The sequence below is a fragment of the Glycine max genome, chromosome 15 (genome assembly GCF_000004515.6).
Source record: "Glycine max cultivar Williams 82 chromosome 15, Glycine_max_v4.0, whole genome shotgun sequence".
Taxonomy (NCBI): Eukaryota; Viridiplantae; Streptophyta; class Magnoliopsida; order Fabales; family Fabaceae; genus Glycine; species Glycine max.
This window is the reverse complement of record NC_038251.2, coordinates 12451389-12478976: the sequence shown is the minus strand read 5'-3', so window position 1 is coordinate 12478976 and position 27588 is coordinate 12451389. Positions and strand designations below refer to the sequence as shown.

At 32.3% G+C, this 27588-nt stretch overlaps 1 protein-coding gene and 2 pseudogenes across 1 annotated transcript; all 3 read left to right on the top strand.

The window, feature by feature from the left end:
- Positions 1–260: 260 nt before the first annotated feature.
- On the top strand, positions 261–10352 carry LOC100788184 (probable acyl-CoA dehydrogenase IBR3). Its single transcript, XM_014767965.3, has 17 exons — positions 261–476; positions 656–793; positions 1462–1602; positions 1706–1837; positions 2264–2449; positions 2742–2819; positions 3053–3166; positions 5115–5213; positions 5581–5698; positions 5841–6103; positions 7205–7399; positions 7542–7684; positions 7868–7952; positions 8042–8251; positions 9443–9595; positions 9712–9816; positions 9915–10352. The coding sequence occupies exons 1-17, from the start codon at positions 342–344 to the stop codon at positions 10104–10106; spliced, it is 2487 nt and encodes an 828-aa protein (XP_014623451.1). The 5' UTR covers positions 261–341; the 3' UTR covers positions 10107–10352.
- Positions 10353–12811: 2459 nt separating this feature from the next.
- LOC100787654 (pectinesterase/pectinesterase inhibitor-like) lies at positions 12812–20092 on the top strand (annotated as a pseudogene).
- Positions 20093–21454: 1362 nt separating this feature from the next.
- LOC100787117 (pectinesterase/pectinesterase inhibitor-like) lies at positions 21455–27243 on the top strand (annotated as a pseudogene).
- The last annotated feature ends 345 nt before the right edge of the window (positions 27244–27588 follow it).

The following is a 27588-nucleotide window of genomic DNA, read 5'->3' as shown; positions in this document are numbered from 1 at the left end:
ATAATATTAAATTAGATAAAAATTCTAAAATAAAATTAATTAATAATAAAAATTTTATGATTAAATTATGTAAAAATTCTAAAGATTTTAAATGATGTAATAGGTTTAGCTTTGAATCAGGACGGGTCTAGTAATCTCTATATCCGCACTTGACTTCTTTATTAGAAGAACCAAAACTCATATCCAATCAACTCAAATAACCAAAACTCATATCCAATCAACTCAAATATTACCCATCAAAATCAAAACGGATTAGAAGTAACTAGGGATACCGATTTTCTTGACATGGCTAAATCTAAATTGTCCCGCAACCTTCTGACCGTCATAGATCGAATTCGGATATGGCGAGGAACACAGCTGACCTCGTAACGCAGCTCAACGTTGCTCATCACTTTCCCCACGACTCTCTGCTCCGCTATTGCTCTTCCCACGTTTCTGGCTTCCCTCATCCTCCAACTCATTTCACCGTTTCCCAGGTTTTTGTCTTCTTTTTATTTTCAACATTGTTTTTCATCAACAAATGTTAGTGGTTAATTATTAAATTTTTTTGTTAGCGGGAATTCAAGGACTTCTCTCCCCTTTCTTTCATATGGGTTTGTATCAAAATTTGTTTTTTTTTTTCTTTTATTTTGACTCTGGTGAAATCTTGTTCTAGTTTGGACATGGACAATCCAACCCCACGTACTTGTTGAAAGTGGGTTCACATGGCTCCTTGGTTAAGCACTATGTTCTCAGGAAGAAGCCTCCGGGGACATTGCTCGCTTCAGCTCATGCCGTCGATAGAGAATTTCAGGTTTCTATGTTGCATGCGTGTTTGAATGAGAATTGGCAAAATTGATTTTGAACAGAATTGATTTTGAAGTGATGTGATTTATGTTTGGATGCTTTCATTATAGAATCAAGTTAAGAGTAAAACTCAATTTAAGTTTTTTGATCCAATGCAAAAGCTACTCAAAGTAGCATCAACAGTTTGCTGCACTAAATTACGTTAACAGGTAAGTGTCAAACATGTTGTTCAAAGCCATAATCAAGTTTGACTAGCTTTAGACTCAAGTTTGGTGGTTCCAAATGGGGAACCAAACAAGCTCTACATCCATGAATATTGACAGGATATCATCTAGTAAACCAAAGTGTATCAACCGCTTATGTGATTTTGAGTAAATGTTCACATATTTGGTTTCACATTGAGAAATTGATATGGGCTCTATAATTAATTGGAATCGGAACAACTTTACATAACTTTTTCCTTGAATAAAAAAAAATTATACTCAAAATAAAAACATCACAATCTAAATTACATTACTTCAAAATTAATTTTAACCAAAATCAATTTTACTAATGTTCATCCAAATGCACATGTAGTTTATGAAGTTTTGGAAGTGAATCAACATAACAGTGAGAAAAACATAATGATTCCTCTCTTTTCTTTTATTTACTTTTTTTGCCCCTTATAATTCACAGGTTCTCCAAGCATTGGGTGCTCATACTAAAGTTCCAGTTCCTAAGGTTTTCTGTTTGTGCAATGATCCAACTGTTATCGGAACCGCATTTTATATCATGGAATATTTGGAGGGGCGCATATTTATTGATCCCAAGTTACCGGTATGATTTGTTTTCTAGTTCATTTTGGTTTTCTTAACTGCGGTTGGTGATAGCTAATTTGTCGTTGATTTGAATGCTGATATGTGTTGTGTAAATGAATCAGGGTGTGGCACCGGAGAATAGGAGGGCAATTTACCGGGCAACCGCTAAAGCCTTAGCTTCCTTACATTCTGCTAATGTGGACTCCATTGGTCTGGGAAATTATGGGCGACGCAATGATTATTGCAAAAGACAGGTAAATTATTTTCTTATGATTAACAGATAAACCTTGTTCATGGTCAGTGTTATGCCTTGAAATGGTTTTTTTTTTTTCTTTCAAAGAGATATATTGTATGAGGATTTTAAGCTGAACACAGATGGATGTATTAAACAGTTATTACAGCACAATAAAATTCATTGATGAGAATGTTGTGAGACCTTGGAAAGTTTGGGCACTCTATTTGATTCATTAAAAAGTTTGAGCCCTCTACAAGGTTTCCCAGGGTCTATCCTGGACTGGGGGTACTTATCCCTTCCTTTTTTCATGCCCATATTTGGGCTCCATTCCTCCATCTCCTATCACCACCCCTGCTATTATACCAGGACACAGAAGAATAGTTAGGATCAAAATAGTTTTATTTTATCAACTCTATGGTGCTAATGGGTAGTTTTTTATTTTTAGATTGAGAGGTGGGCTAAGCAATATGTTGCCTCAACCCGTGAGGGTAAACCTGCAAGTTATCCAAAAATGTTTGCCCTGATTGATTGGCTACGGCATCAAATCCCTCTTGAAGATACTTCAGGAGCAACAGGAGGTCTGGTTCATGGAGATTTTCGCATTGACAATCTTGTGTTCCATCCCACAGAGGTAAACTGCATATAGTAACATTATACACTTTTCTAAAGTTCCATTGGATGAAGAGTATATTTCTATGTTCTGGTATTAATGCATAGTTTTTTTTATCTGCTCATGCTCAAAATTAGAGTATCATAACCGTTGTGCTAAAAGAAACAGAAATTTATGTTCTCAATGCCATGTATAGTTTATTCTGGAGTTTGGACAGTGTCAAGACTCAATATTAGCATTTAGGACTTATTAACTATTCATTGGCATCTTAGAACCCACTTCTTATGCCTGATAAGTTTTCTTTCTACTACAGGATCGAGTAATTGGAATACTTGACTGGGAATTATCTACCCTTGGTAACCAAATGTGTGATGTTGCATATAGCTGTATGGTATGTACTATATAGTCATTTTTCTGAATTGATATTTTTGCAAATAAAGATGTGTTATTTTACACAGCATAGTCATTTTGAATATGCATTTTGTTTATATGATCTTGATGGTTGGTATTTTCCTTTAGTCTGTTGGCTTGTTGAACGTTAAAATAGAATCGTTGTTTCAGATTCCCTAAGCTGTTGGCTAATTAAATTACCTGTTCAATTCATGGTTTTTTTTCTCCTGGAAGACTTATGTTGCAGATATTGGGCATGAAAAAGTACGTGAAGGTATGGAACGTTCTGGATTATCTGAGGGAATTCCTTCACTACCAGAATATTTGGCTGATTACTGTTCTCTAGCAGTAAGTATTGTATTATATATGCCTCAATTGGATTTTGTATCATTCATTAGGTATGCTGATATACAGTAAAGAAATTTATGTATTACCTTTGCCTGAAGACTTCTTGGGGGTTGGAAATTCCACTGTTAGGTATGTGTTGATTTAGATTTAAATCAAAATTAGCAACAATTCGAAAGTTCTAATCCATTACGTTCTAATAATACATCTAGATATTAAGATATAGGGTTAACTAGAAAAGTTGACATGGAAGCCATAATTGTTCCTAAAAAGCACCACAAAGAAGGATTCCTGTATGTGAAGGAGAGAAACTATCCACATTCTCTATATATGTGTAAAGTAAGATCACATAGCTCAATGGGGAAACCATGGCACATATAGGATAAGGATAGGGCTTCTCCTTGGGACAAACAATCTGTGTAAATCTTCTAATCATTAAAAACCTTTCACACGGCACACTAAACCCAAACAATCCTCATGGGTCTAAGTGCTTATGACAGCTCAATAACACATGTAATTACAATTTACTAATGTGTTATATCAATATATGCTTCATAATATGTGACATTTAACTATTCAAGTTTTAGGAATATGTGACAATTATAGTCTATCTAGGATTAAAATATTCAGCAGCACGTTCAATAACTAGCTAATCTCAGAACTTGGAGATTTGGATCATACATTTATTTTGTTGGGAACTTTTAATAATTTTATATTTGTTGATATTTGAGAAGAGAAAGCAAGAGACATGACTAAATTTATGTCTCAATGTACACAGCAGAGTTTATTATTATATAGCGTGAGTAATAATTACAGACAAAATAATTGCCTAATTATCATAATTATAGATACCTAACAATATCTAATACTCCCCCTCTCAAAGACTTGGTGAACATATCTGTCTATTGAGTCGACGAAGATAAGATCTTCTCCATGATGAAGTGACAATCTACCTCAATGTGCTCAATTCTCGCATTTAATACCAGATTTGAAGCAATGTACATATGACTTGTTGGGAAGCTGAATTTATGTCACCCAACCAGATATCTCCTTTGTAGTTAGTGCAGTCAGTTTCTTCCTTGTGAAGGACATTGGGATGGTGGCATTTGTATTCTGAAATATATCAGAAGGAGCTCCAGGAAAAGGTCTTTTGTATGAAGACAAAAGGCCACACTCAAGTTCTGGATAATCGGATGCAAATTGGGCATATTCTCTCACTGATAGGAGATCCACTCTGGATATTGCATTCTAATTGGTGCTAGCTTGATTTCTAGCAAAAGTAAGAAACAAAATATCTTATTATTTTATATGGGCCAAGAGACTAACTCAACTCCACAAAACTATCTTGTAAGGTGAGGACTGTCAAGCCTTATAAGGACTACATTGACCATATCTCTAGATGATGTGAGGTCTCAACACACCCCTTCATGCCTAACATTGAACATCTGGAGCGTTAAATGTCGGTGGCCCAATAACAACACCCTATAGCAATTCTCATCTAGAGTGTAGACAAATATGGGTGACCTTATAATGGAACTAGGATATGCTTTGATGCCATGTTGAGAAAAAGAGAAAGCAACAGACATAACTGAATCTGTGTCAATATACAAAGCAGAGTGTATTATTATATAATGTGGGTAGTAATTACAGAGAAAATAATTGCCTAATTACATTAATTATGTAAATCCTAGAATTGCCTAATTACCATAATTAAAGTCATCTAACAGTATCTAACTTTGGTCATTAACTTTTGCTAGGGATGCTTTTGTCATATCTCTGACATTTGTATGATAAGTTGATCTATCATGTTAATTTGAAGCTAAAATTTTCAATTTATATACATCTAGCCCCTAGAAACGGTTAAGTGAAATGGTGTTTGCTTTATATCAGTTGTTTTTGTATCATATATTTGCCTATATTAGAGATCTAACAATGGAGTTTTGGATGCCAGGGAAGAAAATGGCCTGTTGCTGAATGGAAGTTCTATGTTGCCTTTTCTTTCTTCCGTGCAGCTTCAATTCATGCAGGAGTGTATAATAGATGGGTTAAGGTATCTAAACTTGTTAGAGATGCTGTTGTTGTTAGAGCTTTAAGATATAGGGTGTGTTTGATTTATTTTTCATTTTAGTTTTCAAAAAATCATTTTACAAAAACAGTTTTTATAAACTAAATTTTAGACAGTAAGAGTGGGAAAAAATGAACAAGATAGTACAAAGAAGAACATGAGCAATAGAAAACTAAAAGTGAAAACTCAACAACTTAAAGATATTTTGTTTTTTAAAAAAAAAAAACTGAAAAGAGGTATTTTTTTTAAACAATTTTAAAAAAACTATTTTTATCCAACGAGTTTTTCTGTTTTCTTGTTTTTAAAAACAGAAAACAAACAGACCCTAAAATATTTTGTAGCTTCAATTTAGGGTAATGCATCAGGAGGTGAACGTGCTCGACACACAGAAGTACTTGCAAATGGCCTTATAGATACTGCTTGGAAATTTATTGAACACAAATCTGTGCTTCCTCAGCATCCTCCCTCAGGTTGCTATAGCATTTAAACATTATGGGCTCTCATATGGGACTTATCTCAAAGATGCTTTGTTACTCTACTTGAAGCTAGTCATCTTACTAGATTATTAGTATTGCACTAATAGCTAAGGCATTTTTACTCTTAACAAATCAGATGCAAACGCTCAAGACTATTCAAAAGAGTTAGTGAATGGGAATGATATACAGGGACTCTCAAATCAGGGGAAGTTTGTTCCTAGTCAAAAGGTTTTGGCGCTGAGGAACAAATTAATTAAGTTCATGGAGGAACATATTTACCCCATGGAAAATGAATTTTATAAACTCACTCAATCAGACTCACGTTGGACTGTTTACCCAGCAGAGGAAAAGTTAAAGGAGATGGCAAAGAAAGAAGGGTTGTGGAACTTATGGATTCCTGTATGCATCTTAATTTTTCTCTTTACTTTATTTTATCTGTATTTTGTGATTTCAGAAGCTTTTCTTATCCATCTATCAGGTTTGATATATTACAGCTTCCTCCTGATTTTCAATAATAGGGATGAACTTATTTGTTATAGTCTTATAGACCTTGGTGATTGATATATTAGTATTTTCACCATTTTCTATTTTTTATTGTCAAAGTTCACACTATTGTACTAGATATTCCATAATCTCTTAACAAAATAAAAAAAAAATTATGATCTGCTTTTTTAGTGAATACTAGTCACAGGATAAGTTAAATAAGGCTTTCGATGTGAAGCACTCAACCTTATGCAAAACTAATGCTTTTAGGACTTGTTTAGAAAGATTATTACATATACACCTTAGTTCAAACTTTGTGAGTTGTACAATGAAATATTAAATTGCCAATGTAGAAGTTTCAAAATTTGGGGAATTATATGTTGAGATTTGGCTTATCTAATAATACATACTAATTACTAAATCAATGTTCTTATTTGTACTAATAATTAGGTCAAATACTTGTGTTGTATTACTAGTCAAGCCCAAGCTCACAAGTAAGACTACTAACCCTAATTAAATTAAATAAGGAAATAAATCAAGAAATATAAGGAATAGGAAATAACTCCTAAGATTGCCTCCTCAATTAGATGTTCTTGATTTTGCCATATATTGTAATAAAGATCATGTAAAATATTCTAAATATTCAAAGATACAACAAAAATGAGATATTTTGTGGACATCTTACCCCCTCCCCCCCTCATAATGAAACTTGATAAAATCTAAGCTTGTTAAAAAAGGATAATTAAAAGAGAAAATAACATAAATACAAAGGGTCCATGAAACATGAATTGAAAAAGAACTCATGGATGCTGGAGATGCTGGAGGGATGGGCATTGCTAGAAAATATAACTCAACAGGACAGCTAAGAAAATATTCAGCCTGATGAGCTGGATGGACTATTGCATTATTAAACATTTGTCATCTATGATTATTTTTTAAAATTCTTTTATTAGCTTTCAGTGTTACTATGTTTTTTGAAAGAAAAAAAGTCCTCTGAATGTATCTGCTTTTATGCAGATTGATAGTGCTGTGAGAGCAAGAAATCTTCTCTTTGATGGGAGCAATAATTATCGCTCTAGTGATGCAAATGACTTGTTATTGGGAGCTGGTCTCACAAATCTTGAATATGGATACCTTTGTGAGATCATGGGTCATTCTCTTTGGGCTCCACAAGTGTTTAATTGTGGTGCACCTGACACAGGTAATATGGAGGTAAGATGAAACTCATGGATTTGCTTGGTTGATCAATAACTGACTGAACTTAATTGGATTCTCTTGTGGGTTGATCATATTTAGCATGCGCTCTATCTATGTTGCATTTTTGTCTAATTTCGTAGCATTTCTTTACGTTTAGGTATTACTGCGCTATGGAAATAAAGAACAACTACAAGAATGGCTAATTCCTTTGCTTGATGGGACAATTAGGTCTGGATTTGCAATGACAGAACCACATGTTGCGTCTTCCGATGCAACCAACATCGAGTGTTCTATAAAAAGGTTGCATTATCCATCTTAAAGTAATTCATGACTCATGAGTTCAGTCTTTTAGCTAATCTAAATGCATTGGAGTATTTGTTAAAAAAACATAGGTTTGAGCCAAGCTTCTTGATAGAAGACTAATAGACATTTATGAGGCTATGGATGACTACCTATTTTCTTTATTTTTTTTCCCTTTAATAGGCAAGGAGATTCATATATCATCAATGGGACAAAATGGTGGACAAGTGGTGCTATGGATCCAAGATGTAGAATTCTGATAGTCATGGTGAGTATTTGGTTGAAAGTTATTGCATTAGCAGTCCATGTGCCGTTCATGTCAATAGAGACCAGAGACTGATAAAAACATATGGACAGGGGAAAACTGACTTCAATGCAGTGAAGCATAAACAGCAATCTATGATCTTAGTGGATGTCCAGACTCCTGGCGTTCACATAAAGAGACCATTGACAGTGTTTGGCTTTGATGATGCACCGCATGGGCATGCAGAAGTAACATTTGAAAATGTTTGTGTGCCCGCAAAAAACATCATACTTGGCGAAGGACGTGGATTTGAGATTGCCCAAGTAAGTTGAAAAATATTGTGATGTTGGTTTGAACCCTGTTATCACCAACTTAAGCATCTTTTAATTTTAGTTCTGTTCGAAAGCTTGCAGAGCTTCAACTTCCATGCTTTATTGCCTCCTATGGCTTAAAGAGTAGTGCTTCCTAAAGTATCAATGTTACTTATTTTTTTCCAGTGACTAATAATGTTGACACCATGATAAATTGGCAGTCCCAAAATGTTGACACCATACGAAGCATTCAACAGTCCCAAAATGAGTAAATTGAGATAGCGCCCAGGTTTGAACTTTGAAAGATGTTCATGTTTCCCACATGAGGCACCCTTTTAGGGGGGAAACCATGAGGCTCATTCCAATAGTCCATAGAGGACTATTCCTTCTGTGAACCCATGATTATAGATGAACAACATCAACTTTGATACTGTCTTTGGCAAACATCTAGATAACAGCCCAATAAGTTTATATGAGGCTTTTCATAAGTACTACTATAAATTATCATTTAAAAGTGGCTTAAATATATCTTTAGTCCTCACAATTTAGAGTTTTTTTGCTTTTAGTCAAAATTATTTTTTTGTTTTTAGTCCTTGCAAATTATGTTATTTTGTTTTTTGTCCTTATTATGTTTTAGATGATACTTTTTTCACTATTCAAAGCACTATCTAAAGTTCTTTAAGGTCTAAAACAAAACAAACATAATTTGCAAGGACGAAAAGTGAAAAAACATTAAATTGCAAGGACCAAAAATATATTTAAACCTTTAAAGGTGGACACGCCAATAATAGTTTTAATATATTCTACTATAGAAGGAATTACGGGTTTGTGCATGGGAGCTATTTTGGCTTTCTAACGGCAAACACTATATCTGCCTATATTGTTTGAGATGTGTTTGCTTTAGTACCAAAAAGCATATTTTTCATGTGCTGATAACTTGCATTCTTTCAGGGATAATTTGCAAGGACGAAAAGTGAAAAAACATTAAATTGCAAGGACCAAAAATATATTTAAACCTTTAAAGGTGGACACGCCAATAATAGTTTTAATATATTCTACTATAGAAGGAATTACGGGTTTGTGCATGGGAGCTATTTTGGCTTTCTAACGGCAAACACTATATCTGCCTATATTGTTTGAGATGTGTTTGCTTTAGTACCAAAAAGCATATTTTTCATGTGCTGATAACTTGCATTCTTTCAGGGTAGGCTTGGTCCTGGAAGGCTCCACCATTGTATGAGACTGATAGGTGTTGCCGAGCGAGGCATGCATATGATGATTCAAAGAGCTGTTGGCAGAAGAACATTTGGGAAGTTGATTGCTCAACATGGTTCATTTATTTCAGATATGGCCAAGGTATTAGGATTCAAATAGGAATGGTTTTAAAAAAAATCTAGAAGTGGCAGGAATAAAAATCTCTGTTTTAACTTCATTCAGAATCTCTTCTGCTTACTTAGCTTTTTGTTCTTCAGTGCCGGATAGAGCTAGAGAGCACCAGATTGTTAGTGTTGGAAGCAGCTGACCAACTTGACAGGCATGGCAACAAAAAAGCTCGAGGGATATTAGCAATGGCGAAGGTAATTTGTTTGTAACACAGCATACTGTTCTAATCTTAGGTTGCTATCACTTCACTTGTGATCTTGATTTCTTTCAACACTGGTTGGCATGGAAGCAGGTAGCCGCACCAAACATGGCACTGAAGGTGCTTGACATGGCAATACAAGTGCATGGAGCAGCTGGTGTATCATCTGACACAGTCCTGGCACATCTCTGGGCAGCTGCAAGGACACTGAGAATCGCGGATGGTCCAGATGAAGTTCACTTGGGGACCATAGCCAAGTTAGAACTACAGAAAGCCAAACTTTGAGAACCTGAACATTTTTCTCCACAGGACTAAATGGAAGTCACCAAATAAAAACTAAGCGAAACGGGAAATTAAACTTAAACCAAGAAAATGTTCCAAGGAGAAAACCTCTGAAAATAGCCGTGTTTCAAAATGCTGTTTGAAGCATTATGTAACATGAGGTTGTTCAAAATAAGCTTTCTCTGTGTATTCCAGGTTTGAAAATTGTAACTTTCAATTCCTTGTTTAATAGTAAATATCACTTTCAAAGGGGTCTAGCTCAATTGATTTAGTAAGGGTTGTGAGTTGTTATAAATTTTCTGATATTATCTTAGATTTCCACAGATAAAAAAAAAATATCATTGTCCAGTGGGTTTGTTAAAAGAAAAAAAAAAAACACAGGGGATATGCTAATAAGTAGAGACGTAAAGTATGGACAAACATATAATTAATAAGCATATAGAATACATGTGTACAAACATAAACAGTAAACATATACTAAGATATCCAATGTAGAGAGTAAAGAAGCTTGAATATGCATAAATATACCTAAGTGAATGAGGAAAAAGAGGAAGAGAGAGAGAGAAGAGTAAATCGTTACGAAAAAGGTTTGTGAATTTATTAAGAAGTTATTGTGCATAAATAAGAAAAAATGTATATTTACAAGATAGCAGTATAACAACTATAAGTTGTACCCTTCTGGAACAGTATAACTTGTAGCCTTTCTGGAACCATGTCTGTTGTGCCCTGTACTAGTATCCTACCCCGTGATGCAGGGGGCATTTTTGTCTTTATATTTAAAATATAATAGAAATTATTATATGATACAAAATAAAATTTAGTTTTAAAGTAAAATATTTTAATCACTTTAAAATCGTATATATTAAAGAAAATGATTATATAATGTGAAATTATCTCAGTTTTAAATCTAGATAATAATTCTACGATTACATCTGGTAACTAAGTCGTGGCTGATTAGCTCTTAAACATCACTGAATCATAATATATATATAAAAAAAATACTCTTAGCCTTCGTCACATTGACTACAGTACTTTAGTTTTTATTCGCAGGTCTTTCTTCTTTTCCTTTTGTAGGCTTTTATATATATATATATCAAATTACAATTTAGATAATTATTACATTATTGTTATAACTTGATTTAGAATATAATTTTTATTAATCTGATTATTGAATTATATTTATATATTACCGAAATCGTCAGTACCAAATTTTGTTAAAATTGAATAATTAACAAAAAAAAATAATTAAATGATTTATATTTTAATATATTTTAAAATGATTATATTACATTGATTTTAATTTAAATGAAAAAAGTAATAAATAATTTTGGATTAATATAAAATTTTACATATGTGATCTATGTGAATCAACTTTAAATCTAACGATGAGTTTTAAAAAAATATTATCCAGAAAAAATTATAGAATATTGTAATGATTGTCAAAGTTATATTAGTGTAGTTTTATCTCTCTCTAAGATTAAACCACATGCATTTTTTATTATTCAAAATGTTATCTAAACCACTTTAATATAAGAAAAAATAATAATTATAATTTACAAAGATTAAAAGAAAAATATACAAGAACGAAAAGTAAAAAAAACGTTAAATTACAAGGGGAAAAAAAGAGTTTAAGCCTTAAAAAATGCATTTTGAGATGTGTTATTAATTTTGTGTACATGGAAAGGAAATGAATTGTATTGATCATTTTCTCTGTAAGAAATGATAACATTATAAAAAGTTTATCTCACGCTCTGGGGAAAGAGAGTGATAGATAGAGTCATGTATATTGACATTTCAAGTTTAGTCAAATTCCTCCCAATATTTGTTCTTTTTTTATCCTTGCACTAACCTTCTTTAATAGTTTAAAAAAAATATTGCATTGTCACTCTTTACACATTACATTATTTTCTTTATTGTTTAAAAATATTACAATATATACTTATCACAAAGAAAGTGAGATAAAAGAAATATTAGATGTGAAAATTAGAATTAAAAAAAAAACATGGTTGATATAACTGTATACCATAACAGCAACAAACTTGTTTTCTCTTGTAAAAAGAAAATAAAAACTTCAAAGGCCATGCAAGCATACACGTCAGAAACTGATATTAGCTCTTAAGTTCTTGGTTAAGGAGATCCTCTAAACCATAGCTTTTTTAAAAATCATTTTCTTAACAACAACATGCCAAATTTAAACAGCAACTAGCATATTTTAATTGATGTTGTGCACCAAGTTTAGGAATTAGGTGGCATGTCTGGATTTATTGAACATACATTACAAGTACCCTCCGTTTCATAAGGGATTCCCACCTTCCATTTAACAAATGGAGTGATTTTGCCAAGAATTTAGAGCAAGTATAATTAAAATCGAAGTCATAAATTAGAAAGAATAACTTTGAAAAAGCTACCCAGAAGGGAAACAAAAGGTAAACAAAACACTATTTCTTATTCTTTTTCATCTTGTTAAGGAAAATTATAGTCTAGAATTGCATGTTCATATAGGATATGGGTGATTATAACGATGGTAAAGAACAACAGAGAAGGTTTGCCGTTCTTGGCATCTCTTCAATCCTTCTTGTGGCGATGGTGGCCGCGGTGGGTGTTACTTTAAACTGTGGAGATAAAGGAGAAGAAGAAAATGATGACCATCATCTCCACAATGCTCAAAGGAACAACGTAGACATGATTTGCAATTCAATTGACTGAATATGTTTATATATAGTAGGAGGAGGCTTCTCTCTGAGGAAGAAACACTTGTAGATGATTACTCTTCCTGGGTGAATGAAGGGCAAAGGCGTCTTCTAGGGCTTGGAGGTATTAAACCTAATGCAATTGTGACACAAGATGCGACTAGCCAATTTGCAACACTCAGTGATGCTCTTAAGACTGTTCCCCCTAAAAATGTGATTGTGGGCAAGGACATGACCCATGTCACAGTTATTGGAGATGGTCCTATGTACAAAGACGAGATTCACCGGTAGTTTAAATTACAAAGATGGTATCCATACTTACAACACTGCTACCTTTGGTAAGTATCGCAAAAGCCATTTTACGTATATAGTATGATATATTCTTGGGTTAAATAAGTTTATTGTGCTGGTAGAATTTCAGATTTTTGAGTTTTAGTTTGTATAAGATATTTTATTTATTTTTAGTTTTTTATTACTCATAATTAGTTTCTGTGAGAATATTTTTTATTCTTTTGTCTATTTTTAGTCCTTCCAAAAAATAATTAAAAACAATAAAATATACAAAAGACTAAAAATAAATTGAAAAAATATAAAAACTAAAATTTGAAATTTGAAATTCTATCTGTCAGAATATATTGATATGTTTTTTCACACACATTTTAATACTCCTCTGATGTTTCTTTATCTCTTTTTTCATTTCAATCATGTCTCATATAGTGAGTTTTCCAATAGTCATTATTGTAAAAAAAAGTTTTTTACGTCGGTTAAATTGTGTATTCAACATCAATTATTAATCGTCGTTGTAGAAGACATCATAAAAAGTCTACACTTTTTACAACAGTTTAATAAACAACCAATTTTTGAAAAAATATCATTCTAAGAAGGTTCTTAGTTAAAATCCGTCTTAAAATGATTTTTCAGAGAATCATCTTAGAATGACTTTTTTTAAAATAAAAAAATATATATAAAGGATTTTAAGATGGTTTTTCAAAGAACCGTCTTAGAATGATTTTTTTTTAAAAAAAATAAAATATATAAAAAATTCTAAGACGATTTTTTAAAGAACCATCTTAGAATGATTTAAAAAAATGAAATGAGAATTTTAAGATTATTTTTTGAAAAAGTCATCTTATATACATATTAGAGTGTCATTGGCAAGTAAACAATCTTATAGAACTTTCCTAATTTATAGTGTTTTAAAAGAAATTTAATTCTATGACCAATAATACTTTAACAGTACCTAAAAATAACAAGTCAATATTTTCAAAATCTATTTCCTATAGAAATTGCAATAAAATCATATACAAAATCCAAGACTTGAGGGTAAAAGCACTACATTAACTTTTTTGAGAATAATGCTATTTGCACAATAGATGGCCATTTCTCCAGAAGTTGCACTATGTATAAATTTTCTTTTGGCACTTTCAGTAATATTAAGAAAATGTTTAAGAGATAATTCCTCTCTTGAAAAAAAATTTAGTGAAATAAAATACCATCATTCAAAACCACTACCATCAAAATAGCATTTCAAATCCAAATTTCCCAATTACATCCAATCTTCTTGGTCATACCTTACCAATCTACTTCAATTAAGTACTGCATAGTTCTTACACTTCAATATGAAATCAAGGGCTAAAAAGTCATACTCCCTCTATTTCTTTTTATCAACTTTGTTTCTCGATGTGTAAATTAATACATTAGAATTTATGTTGTACCTTAACAGCATCCTCAGCATTATTCTTCACGGGTGCATAAGCAAGCCACGATTCCATCACCTACACAATTATATAGAACCAGTGAGGTAGCACCAAGTATAACAAGCATTCATCCATTAACTAAAGTGCTATACATTAAATAAGTAAAAAAAAATTCAAAATTATGTCCTAAATTTAAAAATGATCATTGTTTTAGCAAGATCATTTTAACTAATTTTAAAAACATAAATGATTAAATTAATTTTTTTAAAGATAAAAGATCAAATTAAATATGATAAAAAACATAAACAACTAAAAGTGTATTTTAACCAAATTAAGTATTGGATTTTTTATGCACCAACACAGGAATGCCCTTGTTATCATTAACAATGCGGCACAAGATTTTAACTTTGTAACTATAGCATATGATGTTAATTGGCTTTGTTACTGTTGTTACTAGATTTTGAAGCTTACTTGGATTTGCATTTTATGGTCAATAAGGCTGAACACAAAGTATATTGTATTAAAGTTTTTAAACTAAATGCTGATGAAGTGGAAATGGCAAAGGTTCAAATTAAAGTTGGTTATATGATCAAATCAATTTAAACATACATTATAGTTCTGTACCTGGCTTGATATTAGATATATATTATGTCTAATATTGACATTCTAGATGAGTTTTTTAAATTTCATGGAAATATATTATCTACATATTTCTTATTAAAATATTTTCAGTTCTCTTCACGATCCAACAATGGTAAAAGAGAAAAACTCCATTTGGCACCATTTGTCCAAAACAATTTTCTTCAAAAGAACATTTTGAGTGGTGAGCATGCTGATCCATTTGACAAAAACAAACTAATCCTTCCACACTTAACATCTCCATTTGCTACAGGCGGGTCCCACAAGCTGAATTTAGTCAAACGCATATGGAAAATTAATTCAGCGAGTTCAAAAATAGTGTACGGGAGTCTATGATTCTAGGTAATGAAAAATGCTAAACTCTTCCCTTTCCAACTTCTAAGATTTGAATAACCTAACTTCTACCCTAGGTAACTTATAACTTTTATGCACACACTAAGAATGTATTAAGTTAGAATTTTGAAAAACAAACCAAGAACCACTTTAATTTATTAATAAATAATAAAATAAAATAAAACTTTTAGTATAATTTAAAATTAATTTATTTATCCTAAACTTTTAGTATAATGGTCATTTACTATCGAAAATATATAGGTAAGATGATTTGAGATTATTTTTATTTAATTAGTAGTATGAAGTTTGAGTTTTGAAATATGTAATTGTGTTTAAAGAAATTTTTTTATAACAAATAATAATCTTATTTAATTCAAATAGCATTACTTCTAACAAAAGTTATCCATAATCTAATAAAAAGAAAGAAGATAATGGTCATTTCATTATGGCAAACATGGTAAAGAGCAAAGGCAGGACGATGCACTAGCACTATGTCACACACAACTTCTGGTACAAATATGTATAAAGTAATGAATTAAAAGAAATGGAAGCCTTTTTCATTTTCTAACACCCTTTATTTATTTTCTCTCTCTCTCTGCTTCTCATCTCAAAATGTCATTTACTGTATCGGGACTATACCACAGGTTTCTAGGATTCCTTCAGTGGAGCAGCAGAACATAAAATGGAAAGCATTATATGCAGAATCTCAAGATCCAATTGATCCGAATTCCTAAGGCTAATTTCATATATATATATATATATATATATTATTTTATCTTCTTCCGTGAATATATACACTTTACTAAAGAAGTGATGCAAGCTGTACTCGACTCAATAAGTTAATGAATCTTATGCTATTTTCTTCTTGATGTTGATTAGTACTGCTTCACACCAATTGTCTCTATGTGTGTATCTATAAATTTATAAAATTCTTGCTATTTTGTTGCAAACAAGTCAACCTTGTTTTGTTTAACATATATCATACTATTTTTTTTTAGAAATATTATGGATATTATATATAATAATGTTTACAGAGTTAAAGAGAGATGCCCACAGAAAGAGATAAATGAGAGGTCAACTTACTTATTAGAGAGATTATGAGTGAATATGCAGACAAGTCAATTAGATATTAAATATATGCAAGATAGATTGTCAGCTTGTGTTCAGACTAGAGCAAATAGAAAATGTTGACTAGAGAAGACTAAGGTTTCTTCAAACTCATGCTACGTCGCTGCAAAGAAACCATTACCTTATTTCTTAATGATTTCAATTGATTCTCATATTCTTGGGCCTTCTGTGTGAGTTCTGCTTTAGCATCTTCAGCCTGTATTGAAGGGCCAAATATTTCATAATACATATAACATGAAATTAATTTCTCCAAGGATAAAACTTAAATGTTTTTAGTGCTACTTTCCAATTAGAAATAGAGTTCTATGTCAAGTATCTGAGTGATAAAAGTTTCAGCATAGAATACCCAGGTTTCAGTTGAAAATCCTCATGAAATTTATGACCAACATGGTGTATTAATGAAGCTGATGGTTCTGTAGAATATACAAATGACTAAAACTAATCACTTAAAGACAAGAACATCATCTATTTGGAAAATGATGATAGGCAAACAATATAGATAAATAGTATTTAACATGAATTTTTAGGGAAAAGGTCTTCCATACAAAAGTTAAGATTTAACTTTAGGACAAAGATATGATGTCTCAAGTTCTTTTGACATTATTCTCTAGTTAACATCAGTATTTCTTCTTAGTAACTAGTAACTACTGCTATGAAATGCCAATTTTGATTAGAGAGTAGTACCAACACTTTTTATAATAGCTTTTTAATAGTACAAGCTAGAATTTTACAAATTTTGTTTCTTAGGAAATTCAAGTTACAAATAAGTTTTCTTAAACTCAACAATAATAATAATGCCTGATTGATTACAAAGTTAGGCATCTTATACCTTCTCTAAGTCAGATATTTCAAACCAGGACAATCCAATTCCGTTCAAAGCTTTCAAAAATGATTTAACATTTTCTAATTGTGATGGCAGAAAATTATTAGGTTCACTAACCTACATAAGAGAATCCAGACTAAAAGGTATATCTCAAATCAAGTTTCCAATTACAGTTAGAGTTAGTAAAAGGTTAAAGAGTTACCAAATTCACGGTACCATGTCGTAGCTTGTTCACTATCTAGAACAAAACTGTACCATTGCTCAAGCACGCTCTTAATTCACCATCTGTGACATTTATTAGAAGGTTCAATGAGGGGACAAGACTAGTTAACCACTGAACCAAAAGCAATCGATGTTTGGCTGAAAATATTCAAGTAGAAGGAGATTGACATATGAATGAATACATAACATGCAAATTATTAATAGGTGTAGTGACTAAGTAAGTCATATTCCATTACCTTCCACCTCACCATAGAAGGATAGAAAATTCCCATTTTCATTGGATAGAAAATTACTAATAGGGCTAGTTCCTTAACCTATCATTCACAGTACAGTCATTAAGGCAAACGAGAAAATAAGGTAAATGGATACACATAAAAGGTCAAATTGGGCATAAACTCACCTTCAATCACATTGCTTTGGTGCTTCTGTATCCAATATATGATAATCAAGCGAGAATCTGCTATGGCTAACCAATGAAAAAAACCTATTAGAGAATAATATTCACCATTATGCTTACACCAGAGATAACAAAACAAAACATTCAAAAACTATAAGAACTGTAAGAAAATAAAAGCCAGTGTACCTTTTCCTGTTTGTGCAATAGGTAACTCTTGAACTAACGAACACCACGCCCACTTGATGTTTGATCCATTTTATGGGCCTTCTCAAACATATGGAAGCTAGAAAAACAAAGAAACATCAGTATACAATTCCGCAATCAAAAATAAGGGATGAAGAAAACCCTTTTGGAATCAATGGGGTTTATGCTAATTGCTTCCAATATGAGTAAAACCTCATTTGCTTTTAGACTGGGAACACCAACTTCAATGTGCTGCTTAGAATAAATAAATAAATAAATAAGGTAATTTGAATTAAAGAACAATAACATATACACAGAGAGTTGAAAGAAACCTTGACGCTAGTGGGATCTCCACCATAGGCATCGTATCTACAACATCGTAGCACATCAATTAATTTTTTTTCTTCAGAGAGCTGAAACTTGAGTGCAAGATCTACAATCTTCTTTGCGAACTTTTCGTTGGAGAAAGACTCCAAGCTAGTGCTTCAAGCCCTTCTCAAACTTCCTCTGCACGTGAGGATAATGAAGAAGAAGCTACAGTGGTTCACGAAACGACACACTAGGGTTCAAGCGATTCATGAAATGAGGTACTAGGGTTTGCGTTTTGGACGATGAAGGGGAAGAAATTGAAAAGGTTAGGGTTTGAGAAAAAGAAAGGGAATGAGGAAGAACCTGTTGCGGACCATTGCAACTAGTTCTCTGGCTAGCCTCGGGTTTAAGTGGAGCTACCTAGCTAGGTATGTAAACTCCAGAGGAGAGGAAGGGGTGCGATGTGAAGAGGAACAGGCGCGAGGAAAAAAATGTCTATGACAGTCCCTTTATAAAGACTGACTTTGAATATCTTATTTTAAAGACGATTTTGGCAAAAATCACCTTTGAAAAGATATTTTAAAAACGGTTTTATAATAGTTGTCTTTGAAAAATTATGATTATTTACAAAAATACTACAGTGTTTTTGAAGATGACGATTTTTCTAGGACGTCCTTGATGCAGTGTCGTAATAAAGCTGTTTTGTAGTAGTGAGTAACACGAATGTAGATAAAAGGTAACTCAAAAAGAGTACTATCTTCATAATAGTGTATAATTCATTTTTGCACTCCTTTATATATGAGGTGTGATACTAATATTTGGTTACCTAACTCATTGTAAGTCATTAATTAACAGCTGTTAATGCTGCCAACTTCATGGCCAAGGATGTTGGATTTGAAAACACAGCGGGGGCTGAGAAACACCAAGCAGTGGCACTTCGAGTAACAGCAGACCAAGCAATGTTTTATAATTGTCAAATGGACGTGTTCCAAGACACCCCTTATACCCAATCTCAACGTCAATTCTACCATGATTGCACCATCACTGGCACCATTGACTTTGTCTTTAAAGATGCCTTTGGAATGTTCCAAAACTGCAAACTAATTGTGAGAAAACCCTTACCTAATCAACAATGCATGGTGACAGCTGGTGGCAGATCCAAAGCTGAAAGCCCTAGTGCCCTTGTGTTCCAAAGCTGCCACTTCTCAGGGGAACCCCAATTGACTCAACTACAACCCAAGATAGCATGCCTTGGAAGGCCATGGAAGACATACGTAAGGTGGTGATCATGGACTCTCAAATTAACAACATCTTTTTACCAAGGGTACATGCCATGGATGGGAAGTCAATTCAATGAGACATGAACATATTACGAGTATGATAACAAGGGCCCTAGTGCTGACACTTCACTAAGAGTTAAATGGTCAGGTGTCAAGACCATAACATCTGCTGCAGCAACTAATTATTATCCTGGGAGGTTCTTTGAACTTATTAATTCATCAACTGAACGTGATGCTTGGATTGTTGATGCTAGGGTACCTTACTCTCTGGGCTCTATGGCTGCTTAAAATTATAGAAAAATCAATGTTACTTTCTATACAAAAAATTAGACAGCAGTTTGTACAACTAGGAGAAAAAAAGAGAAAAGATAGAGAAATTTGAGATTTAATAAATGATGTGAAGAGAGACAAAGAAAAAAAAAAGATATTGCACAAATTATTATAATGTGTATCTCATCTCAAAATTCCATAGCCCTCAAGGGAATTTGAAAGGGTGACAAATTAGAGAGAGAGAAAAATGTATGGAGCATCATGTTACCCCACTTACACAAGGGTTATAATAATATTTTTTTCATATCAGTCTTAAGCATACTCATGAAATGTATTTTCTTATTTAGGAATATTAAATATATATATATATATATATATATATATATATATATATATATATATATATTAGAGTTTTCTCCTATTTTATTTTAGGATGAGAGAAAAGATTTTTTTATTTAATATTTTTGTAGTAAATGAAATCACCTTGTTACAAATTCTTACAAACAATTTCATATAGTAATGATTTTTACATATAAATTTGACTTTAATATATTTTTATCTTCAATATATAATTGATTGATTTTTTATTTTCGTCTTTATTAAACTTTTTTTTGTTGGTTCCTAATAAAACAAAATATTTATTTTCAATCCTTGTTCTGTTAAATGATGATGCATTCGTTAAAAATTCAAAAGACAATTTCTCATAATTTTTAATCATTATTATTCATTTAAAATTTTAAATGACAATTTTTTTGCGATTTAAAATTGTCATAGTCAATTAAAGCAAGAGAGAGAGAGATGCATCGATTTCATGTTCTCCTTCTAATCCAACATTGTTCAATACAAGCATGAAATCTCCATCCAAGATCCCAATACAAACATTGGTCAAATATCCACAACCAAATATACAAATTTAAGCTCGAAAAAATATACAAATTGAAACAAAAATTAAGACAAGTGCAAAAATACAATCTTTGAATGAAAATCACAAGGCTCCATACCAACATAAACATTGAAGAGACCAAGATGGCCAAAAATTGAGTAAAGTCAAAACATAATCATAGGTGAAGAAGAAACAATAAAAGCATGCCAATGCTCTCTTGGATTCCCTAACACCCAAACCCATCCCTCACTATTACCCATGCACTAATCTATCTCGGAACAACCAAGGCATTTATCTCCCCCCCCCCCCCCCCCCCCAAACCCAAAAGACAAGATCATCATCCTTTGGGACCTCAACAATAAGCCACCTCACAGTCCCCCTATGACAAGCATGTCCACGATCGGGTGTAATGGTTCTTGGAGAGTTTCATAGCAAGTACGTCATTGTTGATGAAGAATGTGAGCGGTGACAAGACGAGCAAAGCTAAGGTGAGGTCAATGGGGTTACATGATAGATTCATGATTTGGGCATGGGTAGAGCGAAATGAGGAGAATGAGAGTAAAAGATGGCACATTTGGAATAGCGAGAGCAATGAGGACAGTGAGGACATAGAGGTCGAGAAAGAGGAAGATCGAAAGAGGAAGGGTGAAAGATTTGTCATTCTTGGGATAGATCTTAAACCAGATTTGGATCTTTCTTTGTTGTTTTCGTGTTGAGGATGTAGAAGTGAAACTAGATATGTATCTTTTTTTTCCATTGATTGATTATGGCATTATTTTTAAGATAGCTAGAAACTGTAGTTTAAATTTTGAAACAAATAATAATAATTTTTTAATCGTCCAGAATCATCTTTTGAATTTTTAGTAGACATATTATCACTTAATTGATAAATGTTAACAATAAAAATCATAAACAAAATTTTTATTTTATTAAGAACTAACAAAAGAGTTAGTAAAGACCAAAAATAAAATTTGAAATATATTTAAGATAATAAATTATTATAATATATAATTAAATATGTTATACTTTTTATAATATTTTATATTTTAAGTCTTTTATTGATTTTATTTAAATATTTAAATTTTCTTAGTCGAATTTAATTATTTTTTAGTGATAGATAATTGTTAATATTGACATTTTTTTACCAACATAAAAATTTGTTTTTTATAAGTTTATAACTTAATATTAATTATGCATATGTGTCAATATGGAATAAGTAGATAAGGGGTGGGGTCATGGGATGTATTACTAGTTCTTGTCAACACCATTATTTATATATGCAATTTAATATATTTTGTGAAGAGTATCTTCAAATACAAAATCACAACCATTTGAATTTGAGCTATAATTAAAAAAATAATATAGTGCAAGTTATTATTATCATTTGTTGAGTTGTGTTTTGCTTATAAATCATAGATAATGTTAGGTCTACAAGCTTTGTCAAAATATAATAATTTAAATATGTTTTTTATTTTTAATGAATAATTGAAATTTTATTTTTGGGATAATTGGTATTAATTGGTAATAAATCAAAGGTATTAATTGTTTATACAACTAGTGTTAATATTTAGTATTTATTTTCCCAGGCTTGTATTGCATTTGTGGTTAGAGTCATTACTTTGTAGACTACCTTGATAAATCGTTCATTATGGATCATAAATTTGGGCTCTTGAATTAATTTCAAATGTTGATAGATATATCTTACATCTACTACATTAGATCATTACTCCCCTAAGTAATCCTGCCGCTGACCACTGCTCCTCGTCGTCGGAGGCGATTCTCAACGGCAGTGCACTCTCCACCCCAGTCCCATTGTCTCAAAAATCCTTCCGCCGGTAAAAACTCATTTCTTTGTTGGTGCTTTTGATCAACTCCAGTAAGATTGAAGCAGTCTTAAACATCTTAATAATTTCATTTAAACAATAAACAGAAAATTGGCATTTTCAACGACAATCCAGACATTCAATGATAGCTAAATTGAAATACAATATGCTTATATATTATGCATAGTTAAAAACCGATCCAAATTGTTCCTCCAGCAACAACGAAGTATGCTTCATTGCTAATGAAAATTCGTAGTTGTAAAAATAAATTACCAAACCCCATATTTTCAAAACAGGGCTTAAACAAAACTTCTGAGTAAAAAAAATATGGAAACTTGCTTGATCTAATTGCCGTAAAACGAAACTGTTCCCGCAAATCGGATTCAAGCGCGCTATTGGGGTGGGACCTGTTTCTGCGTATCTGAAATGGAAGCCTGCAGATCTAACGTTGCAAATCTAAGCGAAATGTAGCTGGAACTTTGGGGATCGATCGTGATGACACCAGATTTGAGCAGCAAGTTGCGGATCGAGGCAATGAGCTACATATCAAAGCCACACAAGCTTTTTTAGCATTTAAAATCGATGTTCAAGGTTGCTAGAATGATATTCAACTTTTTTCACTTTTACTTGTTATTTCACACTTATAATTTAACAATGTGTTAAATTTGAAAGCAAATGAAGCATAAGTATAAGAGGTGGAGGAGGCGTCAGTGCATATCAGACCACCTATAAAGATGATCCACTCTAGAAATAATCCTAGGTTAGATGGTAAAGTACATTTCAAAGGTTTGATGTGCCTAATATTCTTGTGACAGAGGTTTGGTGATTTTTGTCTTATTAGTTTTCAACATAAAATGTCCCTCCCTCATTGCTTAATGTTAGAGAGTTGTGTTGCTCCTTGGAAAATGCTACAATTTCTATCCATTACATTTTCCTGGAACTTCCTATTGGAAACAATTAAGTTATGTAAATGTTTTTTTATGTTGTATATTTTTTCCTTGTTTTACGTAGCTTATTCATTTATGATTATGTATTTGTTTAGTTATTAATTGATGTATGCATGGCATGGCTGACTAGAGTTTTTTTTTTTTAATTATTATTTGCATCTTAGAGTTTATTTTGTAAAGGCTTGACAATATTCCTTTTAGGCTTGATACGATTCTTAAACAATTAAGAGAGAATTTAAAAAAAAAAGAATAATTTTTAATGAAATAATTTTTTAATATTTCAACTAAGTGATTTTCTTTTATTATTATTTCAGGTAACTAATGTTGTTGTTCACCGCTAGATGCAAGATGATCATGACCAATATTTTCTTAGGTCCATTTAGTCAGTGCTTTTTCTGTAACTATTTCCCTTGGTTTAATTATATGTCACTGTAATTAAATTTTATTATTTCTAATTTTGTTCTTTTTAACTATGCAAGCATATAAATTTAATTATTTATGTTGTTGTTCTTTTTAATTTATTTGATTATTTTATTTTATTTTATATAATATTAAATGGATTAAAACTATTATTCATAATTTAGGTATAAGTTATAGTGATACAAAATACATGTTGTCATATGTTAATAAATTTATTCTCACATTTGTTACAAAGTGTAGGAATAGGTTATAATAACACATACGATATGTGGTTAAATACCATTCAAAATCCACGTTAAAATTGTTGTGGGTATATGTCAAATGGATTTATACCTACATTAGGCCTATAGTGGCACTTTTTCTTGTCACTATAGGTGACTTTGCTTGTACTGCAACAATAAACTGATTCCGGTCAAATTTTTGGTTGGAAACAATCAATAAAAATATAAATCAAAGTTTGACAGATGTATTCAGTTTTTCATTTGGAAAATTTATTTATTATTCATATTTGTTTCAGATCAAATCGTGAATCATAATATTAAATAAATTTGGGAGTAGGATAAATATAAAACCTCTATATACAGTAAAAAAAGTATATAAAAAAAACACAATTAATACACCACCTATGGTAAATACGAGTGAACTTGTCATTTATAATATGCAATATATATAAACTATAAACACAAGCAATGGTCAGGGGTCAATATTTCATACATGAAGACTGTCAAGTACCATATATAGTTTGTTTTAAAGAGATAATCAATGTGTATGAAACAAATTAGTCTTTTGATATTTTGTTTTTTCTTGTTAAACTCAAGGTCAAGAAGTAGATCACCTTTGTCAAAACTGTCATGATAAAATGTAGGAGTGTGAACTTCAACCATATGTTAATTTGGTTCAAAGGTGGGAAAATGATAGGAGGAAAAATAAAATTCTCCAATATCGGAGAAGATGGCTTTAGCCTCCTCACTTCCCTTCCTATCCATTTTCCTCCCAAGACGCCAACCAAAGAGTGTGTAAGTATAAGTTCAGTTTTTACTATACTATATTAACATTTGTATCAGAATCTTTGCTTTGTTTACAATACTTACTCATTCTATTTTCTAGTTGCATATTCTAATTTTTTCCCATGTAATTATCATTTCATGAGAAGGAAGGTGATTGTAAATAATCCTGTTGATAGAGCTTAGAGCCGTTTATTCTGAAAGAAATATGAAACCAATCATATACCTTCACCTAAAAGTTTTAGCTTTAATAGGGAGAGCTCATCCTTGAAATGTTATTATGGCCTTTATGACCAAGTGGTTAGTAGTTTGATCCTCTTCGCTTCCATTCTTGTAAACAAAAAATTGGTTTTCAACACAAAGTTGGCATGTATGCATTGTCCTAGCTTCAAGCCCTAAGTTGTATATATGCATGTTAGAGATATGAAACCAATTGAGTGTCTTGTCTGTCTGATAGTTGAACTTTTTTGGAATGTTGGAACTAGACAAAACCAACAAACATTTTTTGTGACATAAAATAGGAAGTAATAATGTGTTTTGACTGGCTTTTTTATTTTAGTTTTTGCAAACTGGACAACATTGTTTGATTTGACTGATGTTATTTTAGTAGATAACAAGATCATATAAATGGGGCATCAACCCAACCTGAAGAAAGTGGTCACTTTGTTTTGGTTGATGAAGAAAATGATGAATTAGGGCTTACTTAGATTCCACCCGATATAAGAGGGATTTAATATTATAATGATTAGTTTTATGTGACAAAATTTAGTTTACCAAAATATGTGTGTTCCATTCTAATTAAGGTTGAGCATATATATTTACAAATCTTCTTTAATTGGTAAGATATTTTAGCTTATTTGGTTCAAGATTTTAACAATATCAATTAAATTTGTTGGGTCATCATGTGGTATTGTTAAAATAAGGTTCTCATTGCTTTTGGCCTCTATGTCAAAACTAGATATTTATTGAAAGTGTCTTTCATCATAGGCTTCTCCCTTCCCTCATACAATCTATCTTATGTGTCTCCTATAAGTCTTTCATCAAGTGTGTCAAAATCAAGTTATCTTTCATCAAATATTTGGCCCAGTTTGATCTACTCATTCTACTGTCTCCTATGAGTAACGAATGAAAATTAAATCTAAAGCAAAAAGAGTGTCATGCATGACTCTTCATCCATAACTATATCCATACATTGTATAATTTCAATTTTCACCCTTCTTCACACATGAGGTATATATGGCATTAATATTTGATTACCTAACTTATTGTAAGTCTCATTAATTGACAGCTGTTAATGGTGCCAACTTCATGGCCAAGGATATTGGATTTGAAAACACAGCAGGGTCCGCGAAAAAACAAGCAGTGGCACTTTTAGTAAGAGCAAACCAAGCTGTGTTCTACAATTGCCAAATGGACGGTTTCCAAGACACCCTTTTTGCACAATCTCAACGCCAATTCTACCGTGATTGCAGCATCAGTGGCACCATTGACTCAGTGGCACCATTGACTTTATCTTTGGAGACGCCTTTGGAGTGTTCCAAAACTGCAAACTAATTGTGAGAAACCCCTTAAAGGGTGCACGATGCATGGCGACAGCAGGTGGCAGAAACAAAGCTGATAGCCCTAGTGCCCTTGTGTTTCAAAGCTGCCACTTCACAGGAGAACCCGAATTGGCTACTGCAGAACCTAAGGTAGAATTCCTTGGAAGGCCATGGATGTCATACTCTAAGGTGGTGATCATGGACTCTCAGATTGAAAATGTCTTTTTACCAGATGGGTACGAGGCATGAACGGGAAATACAAACAAGGAAACATATACATTTTATGAGTATAACAACAAGAGCCCTGGTGCTGACACCACAAAAAAGAGTTAAATGGTCAGGTGTTAAGGTCATAGCCTCTACTGAAGCAAATAATTATTATATATCCTGGGAAGTTTTATGAACTTGCTAATTCAACTGCACGTGATGGTTGGATTGTTGATGCTGGGATACCCTACTCTCTAGGCCCTATGAATGCCCAAATTCCTACAGGGCTGGCCCAAAGTCCTACAGGATCAGCCCAAAGTCCTACAGGGTCAACCAAAGCATGAGGATGGTCGGCTAAAATTGCACTTCCACTATTATTTTTTGGCTTTCCGGAATACAATAGGGCATAACAGGAAATAACAGTGAGAATGCGGGAAGCAACATCCAGGAGGTCCTAACCCTTGTTTGGAGCCCCCTAATAATAAAGTTACTTTTGTATATAACTAGTGCGTGTTTGGAGTGGTGGTGTGGTGGATCATAACCATGATCAAAACCATGGTGACTGTGAAGTAACTCAGAATTGCTTCTGATTTTTTAGTCTTTCACCACAATTTTGGCCTTCCATTATGGTTCTATCACGTATCCAAACATGCTCGAAGATATAGTGGTGACTAATTAGTTGTCTTTTT

Excerpts from the sequence above, each read along its gene's own strand:
- LOC100788184 (XM_014767965.3), top strand. The coding sequence starts at position 342 with ATGGCGAGGAACACAGCTGACCTCGTAACGCAGCTCAACGTTGCTCAT. Across the intron at positions 2,450-2,741 it reads TTGTGTTCCATCCCACAGAG|GATCGAGTAATTGGAATACT; the intron begins GTAAACTGCATA and ends TTTCTACTACAG. Across the intron at positions 6,104-7,204 it reads TGTGGAACTTATGGATTCCT|ATTGATAGTGCTGTGAGAGC; the intron begins GTATGCATCTTA and ends GCTTTTATGCAG.